The sequence below is a fragment of the Physella acuta genome, unplaced genomic scaffold (assembly GCF_028476545.2).
Source record: "Physella acuta isolate Inbredline_101_S28 unplaced genomic scaffold, ASM2847654v3 ptg000325l, whole genome shotgun sequence".
Classification (NCBI taxonomy): Eukaryota; Metazoa; Mollusca; class Gastropoda; family Physidae; genus Physella; species Physella acuta.
In genome coordinates, this window is record NW_026731844.1 from 759,135 (window position 1) to 782,214 (window position 23,080).

The following is a 23,080-nucleotide window of genomic DNA, read 5'->3' on the forward strand; positions in this document are numbered from 1 at the left end:
TTTTGTGTGTATGTATGCATATATATATATATATATATATATATATATATATATATATATATATATATATATATATATATATATATATATATATATATATATATATATATATATATATATATATATATATATATATATATATAAAATTTTGGAAAAAAATTCCTCTTCTCTTTCTTTTAGAACGATGTTTGTGTGAAAGTAGCTTGTCATTTCAAACTCAGTATAGCAGTTTAATTTGCTGTTTATTATAGTATATACTTCTAGCATTTTTCTGAAAAACGAAAGTTAATTAAGCTTAAATAAAAATTCGGTTGTAAGTAATGAAATATTTTATCTCTAAACCTCATTGGCCACACACCTAGATCTATTAGTTCAATTTGAGTGGAGGAAAAAGTTTATAGATTTTATAGAAGCGAACCGGATCGTGGTGGATGTTAGCTAAATGATGAAGGGGGAAAAACGTTATTTTAACGCGGCCCAATCAGGAGCCATGGGTCAAATCGGCTTAAGGCAGCAATCAAAGAATAATTAGTTTTATAATGTGCGATCGGACGTCCAGCTAATTGCGTGAGCAGGTTTTTTTGCGATTGGAAATGTGATTAAGAATTCTTAATCAAAGTATACGTGTATGGAGGAGAAGAAAAAAACAACATATTTTAAAAAGGGCTTTAGGTGCGTTGCAATCAGTATTGTCCAGCCAGCCACATACGTTTTTGTTGAGTTATAGCTTTGTACAGGCTTGTTCCTGCCTCGGGTCAATTAATCAATAGCCAGAAAGCAAGTTGCTCAAAAAACCTCATAGACAATGGAGATGGGGCGGTCAGCAGAAATTACCCAGCATCACTTTGCCGGCTCTTACCTTAAACCTCAGGGGGGATTGGGATTTAAGTGCTAACGGTAAACCTAAACTAGGATTTATTGGCTCTTTTCTACTGCGCGTCTCCTAACACAGCTCTAATAACCTTTACCAATGAGAGATCAATGGAAGAACTTTTTCCTCAGTCCAGTCTTACTACACAGAATACTTACTGCAAAAATATTCTTCAAAATAAACGGAAAAATTCTTTTTTTTTTCAGTCTAATATTTCCACCCATGAATGCTGAAACTTAATCGACCATAATAATTGAGGAAACGTTATGTGCCGTTAAAAGGGAAATGTGGTATGTAGCTACCGGTCCATGGCTGTATCACCTCCCCTAAAACGTATCCTAAGCACGATATAAACGTTTTCATGGAATAACTCACATCAATATGTAATACTTTTTTGTAATATTCCAACACAGTTGCTCGGCTGAGAATCAAATATGTGGTTATGTCTAGATGTATTGATTTTACAGCGCAGCAGCATACTAGGATCTAGTATTGTATGGTCTAGAAGCCCAGCCACAATAAACAAGACCGTATCGCTGTTGGACGCCGCTTCCGTCTGATATACTTTATGACAATTTTATGGCGGCTGTTTCCTTTTATTCTTAGCAAGACGTTCCGTGGCTAGGTTGTTGAGCCCTGCTATTTTTACTTGCTGCTCGTAAATGTGTATTTCACAAACTAATGTACATTTTTTTTTACTATCTTCCTCCACCTTGCCCTTTCTCTTGGTGGCGCATTAAAGGAATGCATATTATATTAGTTATATTCATAATGCATGTATCTCAATAGCCGCTGTAACGTATTGTTACAAATGTATATCCTACAAACACAACAGTAGTAGGAAAAACACCAATCTTAAAATGTTTGATTGATACTTGAATCGATCAAGTGCCCATGACTTTTATTCTAATTTATCGCGACAGATTTAATTAATGAAGACCTTTTAAACAAATGCATTGTCTTTTATAATAAGGAAGTGGTACAGGGTGACCTATAATTTTCCTTGCTGGATATCTCTGCATATGCAAAGTTAAATGAGTGTTTATTCGAAGTAGTATCAACTACGGCTGAAAATTTTTCTTTATTTTTTTTCATGAAAGTATTTAATGTTTATGTAAAGAAATTATACGGCTTGTCACGCACCTGTCCTGAAGTGTTGTTGACGCCTATTTAAAAAATGTATGGGCTGTATAAGGCCGTGGTCACTCGTGGTCAGTTTTCACCATCTCACTGAGCTCGATACTTTTCCTTGTGTTCTGTTCTCGATGTCTGGGCCTATGCCAAATGTTATACACCTCCCGCTTTGTAAATTGCCCCTTAGGTCACGGAGAAAAACTGTGCCTTGTACTTAGATGAATCACTTTTAAAATTTCAATAACACTAGTCCACATTTAACGTGTTTCTGATTTTATATAACACAATGCATCGTACTTTACACACTAAAAGGATTTATGTAATCATAGTTTTAGCGAGATATCAAAATGTGTCTATGTTTCACCGAAATTACGATATCTAATAAATATTGCACCTTTTCAAACTAGTCAAAGTACGGTCTATTTTAAATACTGAATTACTTTGATCTGTTGAAAAAGTGTATTATTTAGTTTTCTTCTCTAATAGTGTAGATTATACGATTCTTTAAACTGTGTGTAGAAAAATACGAGTGTTCCATTAAAAAAAAAAAAACAATATATGAATGGTTTACAAAGAGTCAAACGAACCCATTTTAAAGTAACGAATAATTAAAAGACAACCTGTTAACTTTTGTCTAGGATTTCTGGCGAAAAATGGACCATTTTGGGAGTCATCCCTCTTAATAATTAATAGGGAAACGGAATGGGTGGGCACACTTCACGTTGTTTAGCCAGCCAATATAAACACCAGAAAGCACCACTCGTTGGCAAATTTACGACTTGAAAACTTTGACCTTGAAATACCGCCGGCTATCGATTTTCGTCATCTGGTTGACAAATTGATCAAGAGCAACGGCGATTTCGGGGACCATTTTATTTTTTTGTCCTGGCGTGTCGAGTTCAAATGTCAACTGCGATGTCGTGACGGCCTTTTCTCCCCAGACAAACTTCGATCACGGCTTACACTCGGGTTCATTTCTGTTCTCGGAAACTGCTCAGTGAGTGCGCATTGTATTATCTGTCTTCCGTTAGACCGTACTCCAACCCGGAGTTTGGTATTTGCCTACTGTGCGAGCTGTTCAAGTTATTGTTCGGCTAGATGCCTGGTTTTATTTCATTTATAGGAAATCAATAAGTAAGAAATTGTAAAAAAAAAAACATATGTCATTTCTTTTTGTTATCACTGTTTTTAATGTGTATGTTGCCCTAACGGTTTTTAAATTGCCGTCAGAATAGGGACACGTTATTGTAATGAAACCTTGCCAATAGCTGTGCTATTTCAATACCCTCGTGTATACTGTGTTTTTGCTCATGAATTGCTGAGCATTAAGCTTCCCTGGTTGTGTTATCAGTCGTTTAAATTCTCAAATCAATCTACAGTGGATATGTAGATTGTTATAACAATTTAGTGAACCCTGAGACATTTTATCTTCATCGTTGCTTCTGGCAACTTAATTCGTGATGGGATTCTAGAGATCAATCTCTACTGAAGTAAAAACGGCACGTCGATAGTTGCACCGCTGTGAAAATCTCTGTACACGAGCCATGGGTGTGAGAAAGAAACGCCATGCAAGCAGGCTGTCGTGTTAGGCTTATGGATGACGATTATCAGTGGAAACCGGCTGGGGGTTGGTGGCTACGCTAGCTTGGGGATGCTTAAAGTCAACAGCAACGACGATGAGCGTCGTCGCTCTAGGACCAGTCTGGCCTCGATCATCGACGACCTGACACACCTACGCAAGTCTTTGCTGCGTCAGAAGTCTGAAGGAGAGGTGAGTAGCGTGCTGCTCATTCATTATTTACTCACCACTCATCGCTGTGTCTCGTTTATGAAAGCTGTCTGCGCGTGATGTCATAACATGATTAGAATGTTAATTGCATTGTCATCACGCCACTGATAATAGTTTGTTTTTATCTTATAAATTTGTCATTCTACAAGTTGTATAATTAGTTTTGTTTTTCCTTAGATCGAGACACTTTAACTAAAGCACAATTTTTTAAAAAGTTTGAGCATTTTTTTAAATATTTTTAGTAACTCGATATCTTGTATGAATTGCACAAGCTATGTTAAAGTAAAATGATATAGCCCCATCCATCCAACCTTACAAACTAGAAATTTTTTTAAAAATAAAATCACGTGCAAAACATCATGAGTCATTGATCGATTTGTCTGGTGATAAAAAATTCTGTACTATACCGTGTTGGGCCAATTCGATTTGTCACCTCGAAGAGGGGTGATCTTCAGCATTCTCCTATCTTAATGGACAAATGAATGCACGCGGGCATCTCCGAGTGTCAAAAAAGGAAAGAAAAAACAAGGTGTGCTTGCATTTTGAACTGGCAGATTCTTCGTCAAACTCCACGACCTTATTGATCTTCTCCCACATCGTCGAAGGAAAGCTTGACTTTTATAAATGTCAAATCCTTCAGAACAATGTCACTTTAACAGCAGCCTTGCTGGTAAGCAGTAAGAAAATGGGGCTTTTACACATGCTCTTAACAGAGAAACTAAGCCAGGGCATTAAGACTAAGTATAGGAGCATTACAATAGAATATTGATTGATCGACAAACTTGTAATTTTCTTTGTATTGTACCTTTTAACTTAAAAGTTAGCAACGTTTTCTGTATAAATAATAGTAATTCCTTTATATTAATATGTTAATAATATGTTTTAATTAGTTTATTATTTGTAATGAAACAGAGTAATTTCCAAACCAAAAAAAAAACCCACTGTCAAATGACTAGTAAATGATATCCCAACTCAATTTAATGGCTTCCTGGCGATCATCGATCTATTCCTGGTGAGAAGTATCGTTATAATTGTTCATCACAAGCTCGGAATGTAAGCAGATGAGGTTGGGGAATATCTAATAGAACTGCGAACACATCCCTCCCCATACAGCCGTTAGAAGTATCGTTATAATTGTTCATCACAAGCTCGGAATGTAAGCAGATGAGGTTGGGGAATATCTAATAGAACTGCGAACACATCCCTCCCCATACATTTACAGATTACTGCGCCAATTTATCTGAAATACCCTATTCTAATTGTAAGACAAAATTACTTTATTGGTCTACCAACATTCGATGGTGTCGATATTTTGTTACCGGATTAGTCGTTCAAATTTCACACATCCTTATTCATGTTATGAATTGTAAGAGATCGTGATTTTTTTGGATTTATAGAAACTCTCTCTCACTCTCTCTCTCTCTCTCTCTAACTCCTTCTCTTGCCCCCCCCCCCCCCCTCCCTATCTCTCTCTCTCTCCCCTACCCTGATATACAACAGAGTATTTAGATCTAAAGTTATTTTGATATCATGATTCCCCATGAATGAGACCAGTTTGCCCCTCACCCATCCCTTAGATTTATCTGATACAGAACCCTGACATAAATACATTGTAAAGAGCCCGTCTTGGAATAAACCAAGTCAGAATCTGACAGCCAGACAGCCAGCTCTAAACACTGAACTTCTCTGTCCGTTCAAGTTCGAGAGATACTTGTCTATAGCCTGATGCGATCTTGGCTTGTATAGTTTTCAATTAAACGCCATACAGGACTCTGTGTCCTGTTTTAGCAATCTCTAACCATTAAGAGTATGTTTTTTATGTGATGCTGCCGAAAGTTTATGTAGCCCCAAAAGATGGATGTTCTAAACTAGGCGTGTAATGCGTTTTAGCTAACTTTTACTACTTCATTTTAAGTTTTACAAACAACCTTTCTATAAAATACTAAATACGGCCTTAGTAAACAAAATATACGAGTCAATTTTGATATCAAGGCGATATCAATTTCTCTTGTCTTGCCTTAAAAAGGATTTCTCACATGACATTTGCAAATATGCAGTATCTCCACAGCTCTAGTCTTTCAACCTGCTTTTTTTTCCATTTACGTTTGACATCGACCAACATTGAAGAGACTCACTACACTTTTTTTTTCCAGCTGAAAGCTTTTTTGTTGAATACCTCTAGTTATTTTCATGGCAACGCTGTATAAATTTCATTTGTCGCCGGTGTGTAGGACCAGTGAAGCCCAGGCTGGTGTCCTAACCCTCCCATTTCCCCCGACGTTGGCTAATGAATGTGGTCTTGTCGTTATTGCCTTTCTTGTTGAGGCCAGCAGCTCCCATCGGTGCTCATGTGGTAGACAATCTAGTTACTCCATTTATGTGTAGGACTAAAGTACCCGAGTCCATTGATCTATACAACACATGGTCTCTCTCTCGTCTACAAGACCATACAACACAGCTATGCTTCCTACGTGACATACATATCTGGCTGTTCTACAAGACCGTACAACACATCTTTGCTTGCACCGTGACACAAATATCTGGCTGTTCTACAAGACCATACAACACATCTTTGCAACGTGACACAAATATCTGGCTGTTCTAAAGACCATACAACACATCTATGCTTGCAACGTTACATACATATCTGGCTGTTCTACCGGACGATACAACACATCTTTGCACCGTGACACAAATATCTGGCTGTTCTACAAGACCATTCAACACATCTTTGCTTGCAACGTGACATAAATATCTGGCTGTTCTACAAAACCATACAACACATCTTTACTTGCACCGTGACACAAATATCTGGCTGTTCTACAAGACCATTCAACACATCTTTGCTTGCAACGTGACATAAATATCTGGCTGTTCTACAAGACCATACAACACATCTTTGCACCGTGACACAAATATCTGGCTGTTCTACAAGACCATACAACATATCTTTGCACCGTGACATAAATATCTGGCTGTTCTACAAGACCATACAACACATCTTTGCACCGTGACACAAATATCTGGCTGTTCTACAAGACCATACAACACATCTTTGCTTGCACCGTGACACAAATATCTGGCTGTTCTACAAGACCATACAACACATCTTTGCAACGTGACACAAATATCTAGCTGTTCTACAAGACCATACAACACATCTTTGCACCGTGACACAAATATCTGGCTGTTCTACTACAAGACCATACAACACATCTTTGCTTGCATCGTGACACAAATATCTGGCTGTTCTACAAGACCATACAACACATCTTTGCTTGCACCGTGACACAAATATCTGGCTGTTCTACTACAAGACCATACAACACAGCTATGCTTGCACCGTGACACAAATATCTGGCTGTTCTACTACAAGACCATACAACACATCTTTGCTTTCACCATGACAGAAATATCTGGCTGTTCTACTACAAGACCATACAACACATCTTTGCTTGCACCGTGACAGAAATATCTGGCTGTTCTACAAGACCATACAACACAGCTATGCTTGCACCGTGACACAAATATCTGGCTGTTCTACTACAAGACCATGCAACACATCTTTGCTTGCACCGTGACACAAATATCTGGCTGTTCTACAAGACCATGCAACACATCTTTGCTTGCACCGTGACACAAATATCTGGCTGTTCTACAAGACCATTCAACACATCTTTGCAACGTGACACAGAAACGTGTCAATTATTCAACTGCCTTCGAAAAAATTAAGTTGACGACTTGTATCTATGACAGACTTGTATTGATTTTCTCTCTGCCACAATAGCTTTATTTTTATTTTTTTGAATGAGCTTTTTAACTCGGTTTATCTTGGAGTTTTAGTTTGGGGATTGAAGTGATTGAAGCGATAGTGTATAAGCAAGCAGCATTTTACTAATAAAGTCAGATGGGAAATCAGATTCAAGCCATACCTTCGTATGAAGTTGTTTCAATTGGTCTAATCATCGTAGTAAAACATAAACTAATCAAGACCACTAATACAATACATCATATTACAAAATACTGACTTGATTAACTGTGCTTCTAAACAATCAAAGATTTATTGACAAAACATGTAGACACAACCATCCACATTATTTTTTCTTTGATCTCCCCCCCCCCTCCACCACCCAACCGTCCCCAGATATTAATATTCATCTTTTAAAAACTTAGATTCCCCCCATGCAGTCAATGATTTTATTCGCTCAGCTTGCCAACGTTCACATCTCGTTGCAGCTTTGTGCCAAGTAGTTGATCCCAGGCGTGCTTTGAAAAAAAAATATTTGCAGCCTTTTAATTTTTTACGCGGGGCTAGTCTTTCTTTTATCTCCCTTGCTCCCCCCTGTCCCTGGTGCTTAACGTGCGGCTACTCTAGAACCCAGCAAACATAATCATGCATGGCTAGCCCATTTCAGTTGAATCTGTGGGAAACTTTTCTAGCAGCCTTTACATTCTCCCCTATACATCTTCACTGTGTGGTATACAACACGTAAAACACAAGCTAGAAGAGAGCCTTTACGGTGGAGTACTATACATGAAGCAGCAGAGTTGATTCTATAACAATTTATCCCGATAACAATAAAACATTTTTTAAAAATATTTGTTAACAACAGCTTCCAATATCTCAAAAAATATGCTTTACAATTACTTCTTCTGTTTTTACTTTAAAAATTATCGATTTAGAGCCTGCGCATAACTGTATACAATGAAATAGAATGCCGTACTCTCCCAGCATCAAGTTGTCACCAGCCTCAAGAGCAACAGTACAGTATTGACATATAGATTAAGTCCATCATGCCTATGAACTGTCACACTCAGCTTATTGGACGAGTATAAAAAATACTACGTTAATTGAATTGGAGTAAACGGATGTATTAAGGCCATTAGCTGTTGCTATGGGCAACACAAGATGTGATGTGTAGTTTGAAAGATTCTTTTTGTTTCTTAGATAAAACGTCTCGTCTTTTTAATGGAATATTCTTATCTCGGTAGTCTTGACAAATCTTGTCTTCTCGTTATTTATTTCATTTTACTGCACAGTTACATTCAGATGTATCTTATTTACATTTTTCCTTAGTAATAATTTTAATAATACATTTTTAGAAATATAATACATTAAAATAGTGGGGTTCCTTTTTTTTCCCTGCCTAGATTAAATTAGAAATTTTCAGAAAAAAAACTTTTCAGTAAAAAATTGCCATGTAGAAACAAAAAAAAACTATAGCCATCCTACTGTTAAAAAGCGATTGTCGACTTTGTTGTTTGTTACATCTAATACATTTAGAAGAGCGTGGGGAAAAATAATATTTTGTTTGAAGGATCAATACTGAATTTGACAAGGATTTTTATTTTATTTATTCTAAGCTAGAAGAAAAACAGTTAATTTAATTATATCTTGGATTTATTAGAACAAAATTACTAAGTTTATGGCAAATACGAAAGCTATCTTATTTTGACTTTACGCAATGTCAATTTTTGCAATTATTATTGTAGCTGGTCACTTAAATTTAGATATTTGGATTGATGTGAGTCGACATCGATTTTTGCACCTATTTAAAACTGTGTACAAAATGATGGACTTTTTTTTTACTGTGTATCTCTGTAAGTGGTTGAGAATTGTTACATGTGCAGAAGAAATTAAATGTTTGTATTTGTTTTAGTGCCTACATACAAGCTTGTTATTATGAACGTTTTTATAACATTTTGTTTTTAATTTCAAGCTTAACTTGCTTGCTGGTGCTTAACATTTTTACCTTCGCGCTTTATGTTTCGTCATAGGTTGAAACTTGTTAGTGTAATGTAATGTTGTTAGCTTTGTTATGTATTGAACACCCTTAATAAGATGTTATGAGCCACACACTTCTTTAAATAGGTAGGCTATATAAATAGTTGAGCATTTTTATATATAAACAGAAAATCATTTTATTTTCTTTTTTTTAATGCATATGTGCAATCTTTTTATTATAATTGTTTTATGTTCACATTTTAATGTCTATGACAGGGTTGGCAAATTCCTTTTATAATTTGTTATGTTGTGATCCCAAAAACATATTTTAGCTCTTGCACAAGGCTACTGTTTACTTAAATTATTGTGTATTATTATATTACCTCATTTTTTTCGCTCCAAATATTATATAAGCTAAATCGTTTATATCATAATTATTTCATTGGTGCATTTTAGTAATGCAAATGAAAAACGTCAACGTTGCCGACAATTTTTCTCAATTGAAAATCGATAAATAAACATTTGCTGTGTGTTCTGTTTCAAGTCCAGTGCAACTTTATAAAATATATGTCAGTCAAACACTTATTATAAAGATCTTTTTTTTTTTATTTTGTTCATCACAAAATTCAACGCAAATGATTTCAAGGGTATTCTATAAGGCTCGAATTTGACATCAAGAAAAAAATAGGGTTTATATATTTCATTGTTTTTTTTACCTTTCTTTTTTTTCGATTATTGAACATATTAATTCCTCTAAAGAGAGTAGAAAAGAGAGTTGTTGTTAACGTTTTTACTTAACGACAATACCGTTCAGATTTTAATTTAAATGCAATACTTTAAATAAAATCATATTATCTGCCCACGAGCAGAAGCGCATGGTCGTGGAAAAGACATATATAGAGTAAAAATGTATAAGTACTTTTGAAGCATGAAAAAAAAACTAACAGTTCTATTATAAAACTAAAGGCCTTTCGGGGCATCTTCTTCTTCGTTCGTAATTACAATATATTGGAGAGTTTTACCTTAAAAAAAATTAATAGTTCGTGTCAACATGGTTTGCGCCATTGGCTCATTGACTTCCGCTTTCTTTACTTTCTGGATTTGCTTTTAATATTTTTATCCACCTAAGAACTTTTTCGTCGATTATTTCTATAACAAAAATCACTTTAATCCTTTAAATTAACGAATGTTTACCATACATCGTTATTAAGATTTTTTTTTAAAATTAGTAAACATCAAAGTGTGCGTCATCGATTTAGAAAACCTAATAATAGTGCACATGTGAGGAGAATCACGGTGTGTATAACTTGGTGAGATGCTTATAAGTGTATAGATATCAGAATATAAGATAGCCATTATTTACTTGAAGTCGTTCGTTCGAGAGATCGCTTAAAACAGAAATTACTCAAGTGGAAAAAAAAACCCACCCACACTCGTTCAATTCATTTCCGTGTGAAGTTTCAAATCTCTTGATAAAACCACGGTGAGGGGAAACGGAAGTGGTAGCCGATGCTCAGCTTCAAAATAGCCAGGGATGTAATAAAAGCTGGAGATTCTGATTAGAGGCCCGACCAAAAAGATCAAATAGTCTACGTACAACATAGATTTGTCGAGATTGAAAATTTTTTAGTAGATTTTTAAAACAATTTAATCGATTTACGTAGGTGTTTATACGGCCTAGTAGCATCTTTACAACTTTGTTAAACTTTAGTTAACAATTCCTGGTAACATCTTTACAACTTAGTTAAACTTTAGTTAACAATACTTCCTGGTAGCATCCTTACAAATTTGTTAAACTTTAGTTAACAATACTTCCTGGTAACATCTTTACAACTTTGTTATACTTTAGTTAACAATACTTCCTGGTAACATCTTTACAACTTTGTTAAACTGTAGTTAACAATACTTCCTGGTAACATCTTTACAACTTTGTTAAACTTTAGTTAACAATACTTCCTGGTAACATCTTTACAACTTTGTTAAACTTTAGTTAACATACTTCCTGGTAACATCTTTACAACTTTGTTAAACTTTAGTTAACAATACTTCCTGGTAACATCTTTACAACTTTGTTAAACTTTAGTTAACAATACTTCCTGGTAACATCTTTACAATTTTGTTTTAAACTTTAGTTAACAATACTTCCTGGTAACATCTTTACAACTTTGTTAAAACTGCTATCAACCTGTTTAAGATGATTTAACAAAAACGCCCCTGTCGTTAATTTGTAAGCATAACGTAGCCTGATGTGATGTTTGATGTGTTAATGTGTGCCATGATGTGTTACAGAGCCAGAGATCGTGGGTGGAGAAAACCTTCCACAAGCGAGAATGTGTCAAGTTTATTCCGTCTCACCGAGATCATTCAAGGTAATTCAAAAATCATCTTTTTTTATCTATACACGTGGGGAGATTTCTATTAGATAGATCAGGAACACATTTAATAACTGAAGGACTGACCGCTACTGCCTCGTTCAGTGTGGGTCGAACATTAGTTTGACGCGCTTTCTCTCGTTAGCGTGTACAACCCAGGCTTATATATCGTTCTCACTAAATCACACACATATTATTCACTAACAAACATACGAACACACGTGCGCTCACACACTTACCTGCTACAGTCAATCAATCAAACACAACGTGGTGTTACAAAATGATCGTGCTGAAAGTAACACGGAAATATGACATTGTCAGACCCCCAGCCTACCCCACATAACGTTATCAAAGAATTTCATAATAACTCCATAATTTCGATAATAAACTTTGAATTAGCTTTAGGAATAAACTAGCTTTATATAACACAGGACATAATGACCACCCCACCCATTTGACACATTGTTAAAGAAAAGATAAACCACCCCCTCGTTTTGTGTTAAATTAATATGAGCATAATCCCTAACAGTGTCTCTAAAATACGAGCTAACATGGATCTTTTTCACCCTATTCTGGTCAATATTCCAAGCCTCTAGTTCTAGCAAGCATCAATGATGTGTTTTAATTAAAACGTAGTAAGCATTCTATCGAAGAAGGTCAAATGTCCAGAATTCAATCAATTACAGATTCGGTAATTCCCCATTTTCCTGTCTGGTCAGTGTTCCGGACGGCCGGGTTGATTGATAGGTCTAACACGGCTAACTAAGGGGCATGGGCGTGAACGATATCGCCTCAAGTGGCGGCCTTCACACTCCCAGCGGCTCTTGTTAGTGTGGAGAGTCATAACAGGAGTAAAAATTATGTAATCCTAAGGTCTCAGACAGCGGGAGTGTTGTAGTACTCTGAACTGTCTCAAAAGTTATTTCAGGGAGCTAAAGATAGTAGCGTTGTTGGAGTCTGACCTGTCTCAGACTTTATCCCGTGTGTCTCAGACAGCTAAAGACAGCGGTGGTGTTTAGGTGTTGCCTGTCTCAGACTATCCCATGTCTCAGAGAGCTAAAAACAGCGGTGGTGTTTAAATGTGACCTGTCTCAGACTTTATCCCATGTCTCAGAGAGCTAAAAACAGCGGTGGTGTTTAAATGTGACCTGTCTCAGACTTTATCCCATGTCTCAGGGAGCTAAAAACAGCGGTGGTGTTTAAATGTGACCTGTCTCAGACTTTATCCCATGTCTCAGGGAGCTAAAAACAGCGGTGGTGTTTAAATGTGACCTGTCTCAGACTTTATCCCCTCGCTGTACGACGCCATCATCCGTGTGACACTATCAGCCCAAGATTGATAATGGTGCTCCAAGTCGAAATCTGATACGACCAAATACATTATTTCTGGTACCAGGGCTTGTAGGAGTGCGAGTTGTAGAGTTTTGTTTAGAATACTGTTACAGTTGTATCGTGTGGTGGTTTCCATCAGGAACACTCACCCCTTCACGACACTTGAATAGCACTCAACGTCAATAAAAAAAAATTCTCCATTGATGGAGCTGAAGATTGTTTTAAAAGTGTCGATTCGCCTAGCGCATGAAAAACAAAACACGAATGCAGTTATTGTGTTTCCTAAGCTCAGCTCGCTCCATGTCTATTACGTGTGTCTGTGTACGGGCAGCTTCACTCGGTCGATCTCAACGCTTTTGTCTTGTTGGTTTTATTTCTGCTTCAAACTATGTTTTTATTTTCTATATTTTTTTAAAGGAAAAGTTTTTTTAAAAATGGTCTGTTCATTTCTACACTGAGGATTATTGATATTGCGCCTACAAGACAGTTTATTTATTATATTTTAAGAAAAAAAACTTCCTTTAAAACACTCGTTAGGCAATATAGTAAATACAATATTCTATATAATAGTTTCGCTGTCTGTCTATCTATCTATCTATCTATCTATCTATCTATCTATCTATCTATCTATCTATCTTTCTATCTATCTATCTGACAAGAACGCTCTAGAGAAAACACAAGGAAATTAAAAACATGCATAGTATTTCGAAAAACGAAGTATGACGTCGACACATTTAGCACAGAGTAGAAAATAATCTCAAACCGGAGAGTAAACATTGAATAAAAAGGAAATTGTGTCTTATCTAAGTGGTTCGCGTGAAGAGTTTCTTTCATACAATTCTTCGGGTAGGGGCGAAGCCCCACCCCCGCGTAAGAACGTCTGAGCCCCCCCCCCCCCCCTCCCTAACTCAAAAGAAATTTCTTCATCGATACTCTATAATAAAATTACCGCCTAATTAATGTGTCTAATCTAAAAAGTGGTTTTCTTGCAATTTCTTTAATGCAATTCTTCGGGTAGTGGCTAAGCGCGACACCAGTGTTTCTTTCAGACTTTTTCCTCCCCGGAGAGGGGTGGGGGTACTTGAAATTTTTGGGGGCGGGGGTAGAATTTTCGGGGAGGGGGCGGACACTGGAAAAAGTATATAATTATATTTCGTTGAATGGGACGGTAGACATGTTTTTTTGGGGGGTGGGGGGGTGGGGTGGGGGTGGGGGGCGGTGTGTGGGGGGTGGTGTGTGGGGGTGGTGTGTGGGGGTGGGGGGTGGTGGGGGTGGTGTGTGGGGGGGTGGGTTGGTTTTAGTTTAGAGAAAAGAGACAGCACTATCAGCCTAGCGCCCGTTGTACCCTTCCTCAACGGGCCATTTTTCTCGTCTATAATAATAGTTTCGCTGTCTCTCTATCTATCTATCTATCTATCTATCTATCTATCTATCTATCTGTCTGACAAGAACGCTCTAGAGAAAAGACAAGCAATTTAAAAACATGCATAGTAATTCGAAAAACGAAGTATGACGTCGACACATTTAGCATAGAGTTGAAAATAATCTCACAGTAATATAATGACGTCATTGATTCTGGCGTAAACATTGAATAAAGAGGAAATGTTGTCTAATCTAAGTGGTTTGCGTGAAGAGTTTCTTGCATACAATTCTTCGGGTAGGGGCGAAGCCCCACCCCCCGCGTAAGAACGTCTGAGCCCCTCCCCCTCCCCAACTCAAAAGAAATTTCTTCATCGATACTCTATAATAAAATTACCGCCTAATTAATGTGTCTAATCTAAAAAGTGGTTTTCTCGCAATTTCTTTAATGCAATTCTTCGCGTAGTGGCTAAGCGCGACACCAGTGTTTCTTTCAGACTTTTTCCTCCCCGGAGAGGGGTGGGGTACTTGAAATTTTCGGGGGCGGGGGTAAAATTTTCGGGGAGGGGGCGGACACTGGAAAAAGTATATAATTATATTTCGTTGAATAGGACGGTAGACATGTTTTTTGGGGGGTGGGGTGGGGGTGGGTGGGGGTGGGTGGGTGGTGTGTGGGGTGGGGGGGGTGGTGTGGGGGTGGGGGTGGGTTGGTTTTAGTTTAGAGAAAAGAGACAGCACTATCAACCTAGCGCCCGGTGTATCCTTCCTCAACGGGCCATTTTTCTCGTCTATAATGTTTTCGCTTCCGTGGTCAGCGTTTAGGTAAAGATGTGAAGAAGGTTTAGAGTATGGGCAACGGTACAAGCAAAGCATAGCTTCTGTACGACCTGATGGCGAATTTAAACGTTCGGTTTTTAAAAAAGTCCATAGCTTCGTTTTCGCCAGGTATAGTTTGCACATCAAGTCTAGTAGATAAGATAGTTGGCACATGTTACAGCCCTAAGTATCCTCTAATAGAGCCGAGTGTCAGCCCTAAGTATCCTCTAATAGAGCCGAGTGTCAACCCTAAGTATCCTCTAATAGAGCCGAGTGTGGCTTGTTGTTGTTGGCACATGTTACAGCCCTAAGTATCCTCTAATAGAGCCGAGTGTCAGCCCTAAGTATCCTCTAATAGAGCCGAGTGTGGCTTGTTGTTGGCACATGTTACATCCCTAAGTATCCTCTAATAGAGCCGAGTGTGGCTTGTTGTTGGCACATGTTACAGCCCTAAGTATCCTCTAATAGAGCCGAGTGTGGCTTGTTGTTGGCACATGTTACAGCCCTAAGTATCCTCTAATAGAGCCGAGTGTGGCTTGTTGTTGTTGGCACATGTTACAGCCCTAAGTATCCTCTAATAGAGCCGAGTGTGGCTTGTTGTTGGCACATGTTATAGCCCTAAGTATCCTCTAATAGAGCCGATTGTGGCTTGTTGTTGTTGGCACATGTTACAGCCCTAAGTATCCTCTAATAGAGCCGAGTGTGGCTTGTTGTTGGCACATGTTACAGCCCTAAGTATCCTCTAATAGAGCCGAGTGTGGCTTGTTGTTGGCACATGTTACAGCCCTAAGTATCCTCTAATAGAGCCGAGTGTGGCTTGTTGTTGGCACATGTTACAGCCCTAAGTATCCTCTAATAGAGCCGAGTGTGGCTTGTTGTTGGCACATGTTACAGCCCTAAGTATCCTCTAATAGAGCCGAGTGTGGCTTGTTGTTGGCACATGTTACAGCCCTAAGTATCCTCCAATAGAGCCGAGTGTGGCTTGTTGTTGTTGGCACATGTTACAGCCCTGAGTATTCTCTAATAGAGCCGAGTGTTGCTTGTTGTTGGCACATGTTACAGCCCTAAGTATCCTCTAATACAGGGGTCTCCAAACGTTTCAGTCCGAGGGCCGCATTACCCATCAAATTTCAATTCGGGGGCCAGTTTCTTACAGGTATGTCTTTCATTTTCTGGGCAAAGTTCCTCAGCCATCACCAACAGACGATTTTTCCTTGGACAAAAAGATCTCCGCGGGCCGGATGAGAGGACATCGCGGGCCGCATCCGGCCCGTGGGCCGTAGTTTGGAGACCCCTGCTCTAATAGAGCCGAGTGTGGCTTGTTGTTGGCACATGTTACAGCCCTAAGTATCCTCTAATAGAGCCGAGTGTAGCTTGTTGTTGGCACATGTTACAGCCCTAAGTATCCTCTAATAGAGCCGAGTGTGGCTTGTTGTTGTTGGCACATGTTACAGCCCTAAGTATCCTTTAATAGAGCCGAGTGTAGCTTGTTGTTGGCACATGTTACAGCCCTAAGTATCCTCTAATAGAGCCGAGTGTTGCTTGTTGTTGTTGGCACATGTTACAGTCCTAAGTATCCTCTAATAGAGCCGAGTGTGGCTTGTTGTTGTTGGCACATGTTACAGCCCTAAGTATCCTTTAATAGAGCCGAGTGTAGTTTGTTGTTGGCACATGTTTCAGCCCTAAGTACCCTCTAATAGAGCCGAGTGTGGCTTGTTGTTGGTACATGTTACAGCCCTAAGTATCCTCTAATAGAGCCGAGTTTGGCTTGTTGTTGTTGGCACATGTTACAGCCCTAAGTATCCTCCAATAGAGCCGAGTGTGGCTTGTTGTTGGCACATGTTACAGCCCTAAGTATCCTCTAATAGAGCCGAGTGTGGCTTGTTGTTGGCACATGTTACAGCCCTAAGTATCCTCTAATAGATCCGAGTAAAGCTTGCTGTATACGAGAGCCCAACCAACACGCCATGCCCACGCAAGCTGATGAGTCCGTGATGAATATGAAAGCTGATATAACCCTTGTTATGGCAATTTACTCACGGCCCTACAAGACGACAGCGGCCTGATTTTATTAATATGCTTTTAACACTTTCCTTATAGACGTTGAGTTCGACCAGCATTTACACACTCAATATAGCAACTGCATGCTTTATATAATAAGATGCACTTTACTTTATGATTTTTCTTTCTTATATTAAAATGTTCCGATATTTTGTTTCGACAATTGCAGTTTTGTTACTGAAATACTGCTTTACATTAATTAAGGCACGTATTGAGCTAATTAGATTTAATTGGTCGTAAAATAGCGAGCTGTAGTTCACAACACATTATTGTGAGATCATCCTCTTAACGATTGCATGCAACCAGTAACATGAGTAAGAGACCACAAATAACATTTTATCATGGGATATCCTTAAGAGAAAGCTCAGCGTTCCGGAATAAGAAAGATTACTTGAAGTCTTCCGTCTTAATACCCAGCCAATAAAACCTCATACTCACGCCGTCTAGCTTCGATATCAGGACACAAATAACATTACTTTCTTTATCTGAGCTGGGATTTAGAGATTCACAATCTCAACAGGAAGTCAGAACCGTAACTTTTTTAACGCCCGTTGTACACAGCAGTACCGTGTCGTTTTTTGTTGTTTTTTTTTTATGATAGGGTATATGGATGTTTTCGTTTATGGTAGCGATACTAATAAAACTTCTTCACCCCCTTCATCCCTTTCATATGTTTTGCTGTCGACTTTTTAATAACTACTTTTTTTTAATTATCTATTTTAAAACGTAAATTTATTATATTTTATTACTCAAATGTAGTTATATGCATACAGTTAATTCAATTTGAGCGATGTGTGAAATAACCATCGTATGACCTAATAAAATCATTTGTCGCTGAAGACTTTTTTTTTTAAATAGTAGATCTAATTGGTTTTATAATAACGCGCGATATTCTGGGATGTGTAATCTCAATTACTTTTCTGATAAGTAGACCTTCACTTTCATATCCTGAAGACGTGACACCATCTTCTATTACGTCAGTCACATTTACTTCTACCATTACCACCCACACGTTGTACAAAACAACAAGGTCTTTTAGTATTCCACTCTAAATAACAAGTCTATTTTCCCGAGTGCACTCTTTGTAGAAACGAGTCTATTACACTTTGTACGAGATGACACGATCTTGTAGAAGCTCAATCACTATTACTAACACTATTTCCATGGCCGGACTACCAGATCCGTCATTCTCATTCATTTTCATTGCGATTTTCCAGTCGAGCCCATATGAGATGTATTCATGACGTAGGTCCAACGTAAACCATCAATGCCATAACGCTCCATTGGTCAGTGAAATGAAGGATAGGGCGCTGGCAGCCCGCATCGATCCTGCTTTTAGAAACTCCGGACTCCGATGGTTTATAAAAAAAAAACCACGGTGTAGGCAGGCTGGGTCAGAGATGTTTAAGTTCTGGTCATCCCACTAGGCTGGTGTGTTGCTGATAACGTATTCGTCATACCATTGCCTACTCATGTTTTTCTTATGATGATTGGGGAAAAAAGTAAAATATAGCCTAATTTCTGTTGTTCAATTCATAGCTTTGAAGAAAAAAAACATATGCTCAATCTGAAGCGTTCTTTAAAAAAATGTCTTCTCTAAATTAATAATTTAATTAGATTTTAATTTTTTGAGAATGTTTTTTTAATAGAATATTTGTGAATTTTGATAGATGGATTTTTGTTTTAAATTGGTAGTTGGGAGGGAAGTGGGGATAAAGATTATATAGCAGAAACAACTTTATAATTTTATCAGATGTGCATGTGGCCGCAACGAACACTGGCACATGCAGACTGGGGCTGCCCGTCTAGAAGCAGGAAGTACAGAGAAATGGCATCCATACAAACACACAGAGCAGCGGGTCACAGACGCCTATGGGACCATCGAGTTTCAGGGCGGCCCCCACCCCAGCAAGGCCCAGTACATGAGGCTCAGCAGTTTAGATACCAGGCAGGAGAACGTCCTCACTCTGCTCTTAAAGGTAAGCTTTTGTCTGACAACTCTTATAGTTTGCTCAGTGAGGATGCTGCAGTACCCCACCCCAGCAAGGCCCATTTCATGAGGCTCAGCAGTTTAGATACCAGGCAGGAGAATGTCCTCACTCTGCTCTTAAAGGTAAGCTTTTGTCTGACAACTCTTATAGTTTGCTCAGTGAGGATGCTGCAGTACCCCACCCCAGCAAGGCCCAGTACATGAGGCTCAGCAGTTTAGATACCAGGCAGGAGAACGTCGTCACTCTGCTCTTAAAGGTAAGCTTTTGTCTGACAACTCTTATAGTTTGCTCAGTGAGGATGCTGCAGTACCCTGATGTAGCTAACACGACTGTTAAATTTATATAAACAGAGTGGGGTTCGTTTTGTCTTTTGTCATTACTTGTATATTTAAAGTACAACTAATTAAAAATTAAATATTTTTTATGTAAAATGAAATATTTACTTACAGTTAGTATTTAATTATTCATAAATATTGTCGCTTGTAGAAAATAAATAAATCTTTACCAAAAAAAAAGCTTTCACTATTGATCATTTGTTGTACACAGCATTGGGGACTTGATTTACCCAAGTTACTGATTACTGTGCATGGAGGGATTTTGAACTTTGACCTTCAGCCAAAGTTAAAAAGGGTCTTCAGAAAAGGTTTGTTAAAGGCAGCTCGAACCACTGGTGCTTGGATAGTTACCAATGGAACTAATACTGGTAAGTGATATGTTACTGTAATAATTAAAGACATTTACTTGTGTATTTAAAGTTTGTTAAAAGCAGTCACATAAATTTAGATTGAAATGTAGAAAAATGTTTTAGCATTAGTCATTGTAAAATAAAGAGTTTGTCACCAGGCAAGTAAAATAAAATTAACTATCACTCTAAAGAAAATTCTATATTGTAGAGAATTTTAGATCCAAATAACCATGTGTTTCATTCTTTGGTGTGGCTCAAGCTAAATTATACAGTGGGAAATTTTAACTAGACTTTATGTTTACATGCATGTTTTTTCTTTCTTGAAGAGCATCCAAATATTCCAATTAAATTTAAAAATAAAAATTGTAAGTTACTTTTTTAAAAATCTAAACTAACAAAGTTTTATCTCTAGTTGTTAGATGTGAAAAACGTTACATTTATCTACACACTCAAATTGCAGGTGTTACAAGGCATGTTGGAGATGCTATAAGTGACCGTACAACCAAGGCCAGAAACAAGGTTGTGGCTATAGGAATAACACCATGGGGCATTGTGGAAAACAAGGAAGATCTACTCGGAAGAGATGTAACTTTTTTCTCTATTTTCACATTGTAACATGTCTGTTTTAATTACATATATACAAGATGTTTTGTAAAAGGTGGATTATTTTTTTAAATTAAATTTTATTGATTTCTTGTATCCAGCTTTATGAATGCTCCTGAAATGCTATCAAATACATGCGCTCTCAGACTGACATGCTAATAACAATATTGATTTCTCAAATTGCTTTTTTTTTTTTTTTGCAAATGTCTTTTTCAAGGTGAAATAGCTGAAATCATATTTTAAAATTACAAGTTTTAACATTGATATGCAAATAATTGTGTATTTCATACAGAAAAATTTTGTAATGTCCAATTTCAGATAGTCGTCCCTTACCACTGTGTTTCATCAACCAAAACAAATACCTCAGTTCTCAACAGCAATCATTCCTACTTCCTACTGGTTGACAATGGCACTGTTGGAAAATATGGTGGGGAAATTCTTTTCCGGAAAAAGTTTGAAAAGTACATTGCTCAGCAGAAAATTTGCATTGGTATGTATATACATCAATTAAAAAATAGTCTAAGAATTAAAATTTAAGTTTGTATATAAGAAATTTTTATTTTTCACAGTTAAATATAAAAATGTGTATCTGTAGTCATTAAAGTATGCACAATTAGTAAGACACACTTTATGAGTCGGAATTGTTTTATGTACATCTCACTGTCACAAAAAACTTGTATTTCAGCATTGATTATATTTACATTTATTCATTTTAGTGGCCTGCTATTGAAAATAAAATAATTTTTTAATATTTTTTTAGCCAATGACTTCCGTGGTCATGGTGTGCCAGTGATCTGTGTAGTTCTAGAAGGTGGCGCCAACACAATCCGCTCTGTGCTGGAGTATGTCACAGACACTCCCCCTGTACCTGTGGTTGTATGTGATGGGAGTGGCAGGGCTGCTGATCTCTTAGCTTTCACTCACAAATACACCATGGATGATGGGTAGGTTTCATGAAAACATGCATTTTTAATTATAATTGTTAATTATAAACAAATCAGCAGTAAATAGCACAGTATAAAATATAAACTGTAAATTGCATTTCATTAAAAAATGTATCCTTTTAGACCTGACATCTCATTATAACATGAAAGCCAATCTCTTTGACCTCATATTTTTGGAATTGTATGAACTAGGCTATGCCCAGCTCTCTTTTATTAAGATACCCATCAATTTGGGTTGATTATGGGAAGTTCCACTGACTAAAGCCCAGGAACTTAACTATGTTATACCTTCTAGTTATCAACTTTGTGCTCACATTTGTCATCACATTGTTAGCAAGATAGTCACTTTCTACCTAAACTACTGTTTTCTTAGTTAAAAATTTAGAATTACAATCCACATGACTGGCAACCTTATTGTGGTTTTTCTTTATGTACCCTAGCACTATGGCTGAATCACTTAGAGACCAGCTGATCCTGACAATTCAAAGAACTTTCATGTACACACAGGAACAAGCAGAGAAACTTTTTATTGAGCTGATGCTGTGTGTCAAGAAAAAAGAATTGGTATGAATCCAATGAAGTCTTTATATATATATATATATATATATATATATATATATATATATATATATATATATATATATATATATATATATATATATATATATATATAAATTAATTGTTCATAAAATAATGTATAAAATAATGTATTTCCCCTTAGAAAAGTTTTTTTAAACCATCATAAACAAGAAGAAAATTAATTAACTCACAATCAGTTAAGCACAATATAGCAGCGGGTTCTTCATACATTAACAACTCCCTAAAATGAACAGCAATCTCACATATACATAAAAATTATTACAGTTTCTTGTCTTGTTATTTATTTTTATGCTAATTATATTACAACACTTATAATATTATTCAGTATAAAAATTGTTTCCAATTAGGATTTTATGTGCCTGTTAATGAAATTTTTAATGTTCCTTAGATATACATCTCCATTAATTTATAGATAACTACTGTCTTTTTATTTGATTATAACCTTAAAAAAATAATAAGAGAAAACCATTAACATTATATAAAATAATTGCACTGTTTTTTTTTAAATCTAGATCACGGTATTCAGGATGGGTGATAGAGAAGAATCTAAAGATATTGATCTTGCCATACTAACAGCATTACTGAAAGGTTAGATTAGGCAAATTATATCAAATAGATCTTGTATTAGTTTAGATGGAGTGACAGATCAATAATCCACCAGTTACAATAAGCTCACCACACTATGTGCCAAGTATAGCTCACCAAGGACAAGTGAAGAATTAGTTGCATTAAAGTGTGTTTTTAACACAAGTTTTTTTTTTTTTTATGGTTTACTTTTCCTTTTAAATTGTATAGAAA

At 37.0% G+C, this 23,080-nt stretch overlaps 1 protein-coding gene across 7 annotated transcripts in view; it reads left to right on the forward strand.

Moving 5' to 3' along the window:
* Window positions 1-23,080, forward strand: part of LOC131940662 (transient receptor potential cation channel subfamily M member 3) — a 128,901-nt gene that overhangs the window by 36,661 nt on the left and 69,160 nt on the right. For 4 of the 7 annotated variants that reach the window (XM_059299380.1, XM_059299379.1, XM_059299381.1 and 1 more), the window contains exons 3-10: window positions 11,809-11,888; window positions 19,213-19,438; window positions 19,997-20,153; window positions 20,596-20,720; window positions 21,057-21,228; window positions 21,499-21,682; window positions 22,123-22,246; window positions 22,795-22,870. In XM_059299380.1, coding sequence (XP_059155363.1) covers window positions 11,809-11,888; window positions 19,213-19,438; window positions 19,997-20,153; window positions 20,596-20,720; window positions 21,057-21,228; window positions 21,499-21,682; window positions 22,123-22,246; window positions 22,795-22,870 — 1,144 coding nt within the window. Of the gene's footprint in view, window positions 1-11,808; window positions 11,889-18,836; window positions 18,891-19,212; window positions 19,439-19,497; window positions 19,573-19,631; window positions 19,707-19,996; window positions 20,154-20,595; window positions 20,721-21,056; window positions 21,229-21,498; window positions 21,683-22,122; window positions 22,247-22,794; window positions 22,871-23,080 lie in introns of those variants that run through there. The other 3 variants (XM_059299385.1, XM_059299387.1, XM_059299386.1) reach the window with 3 other exon arrangements.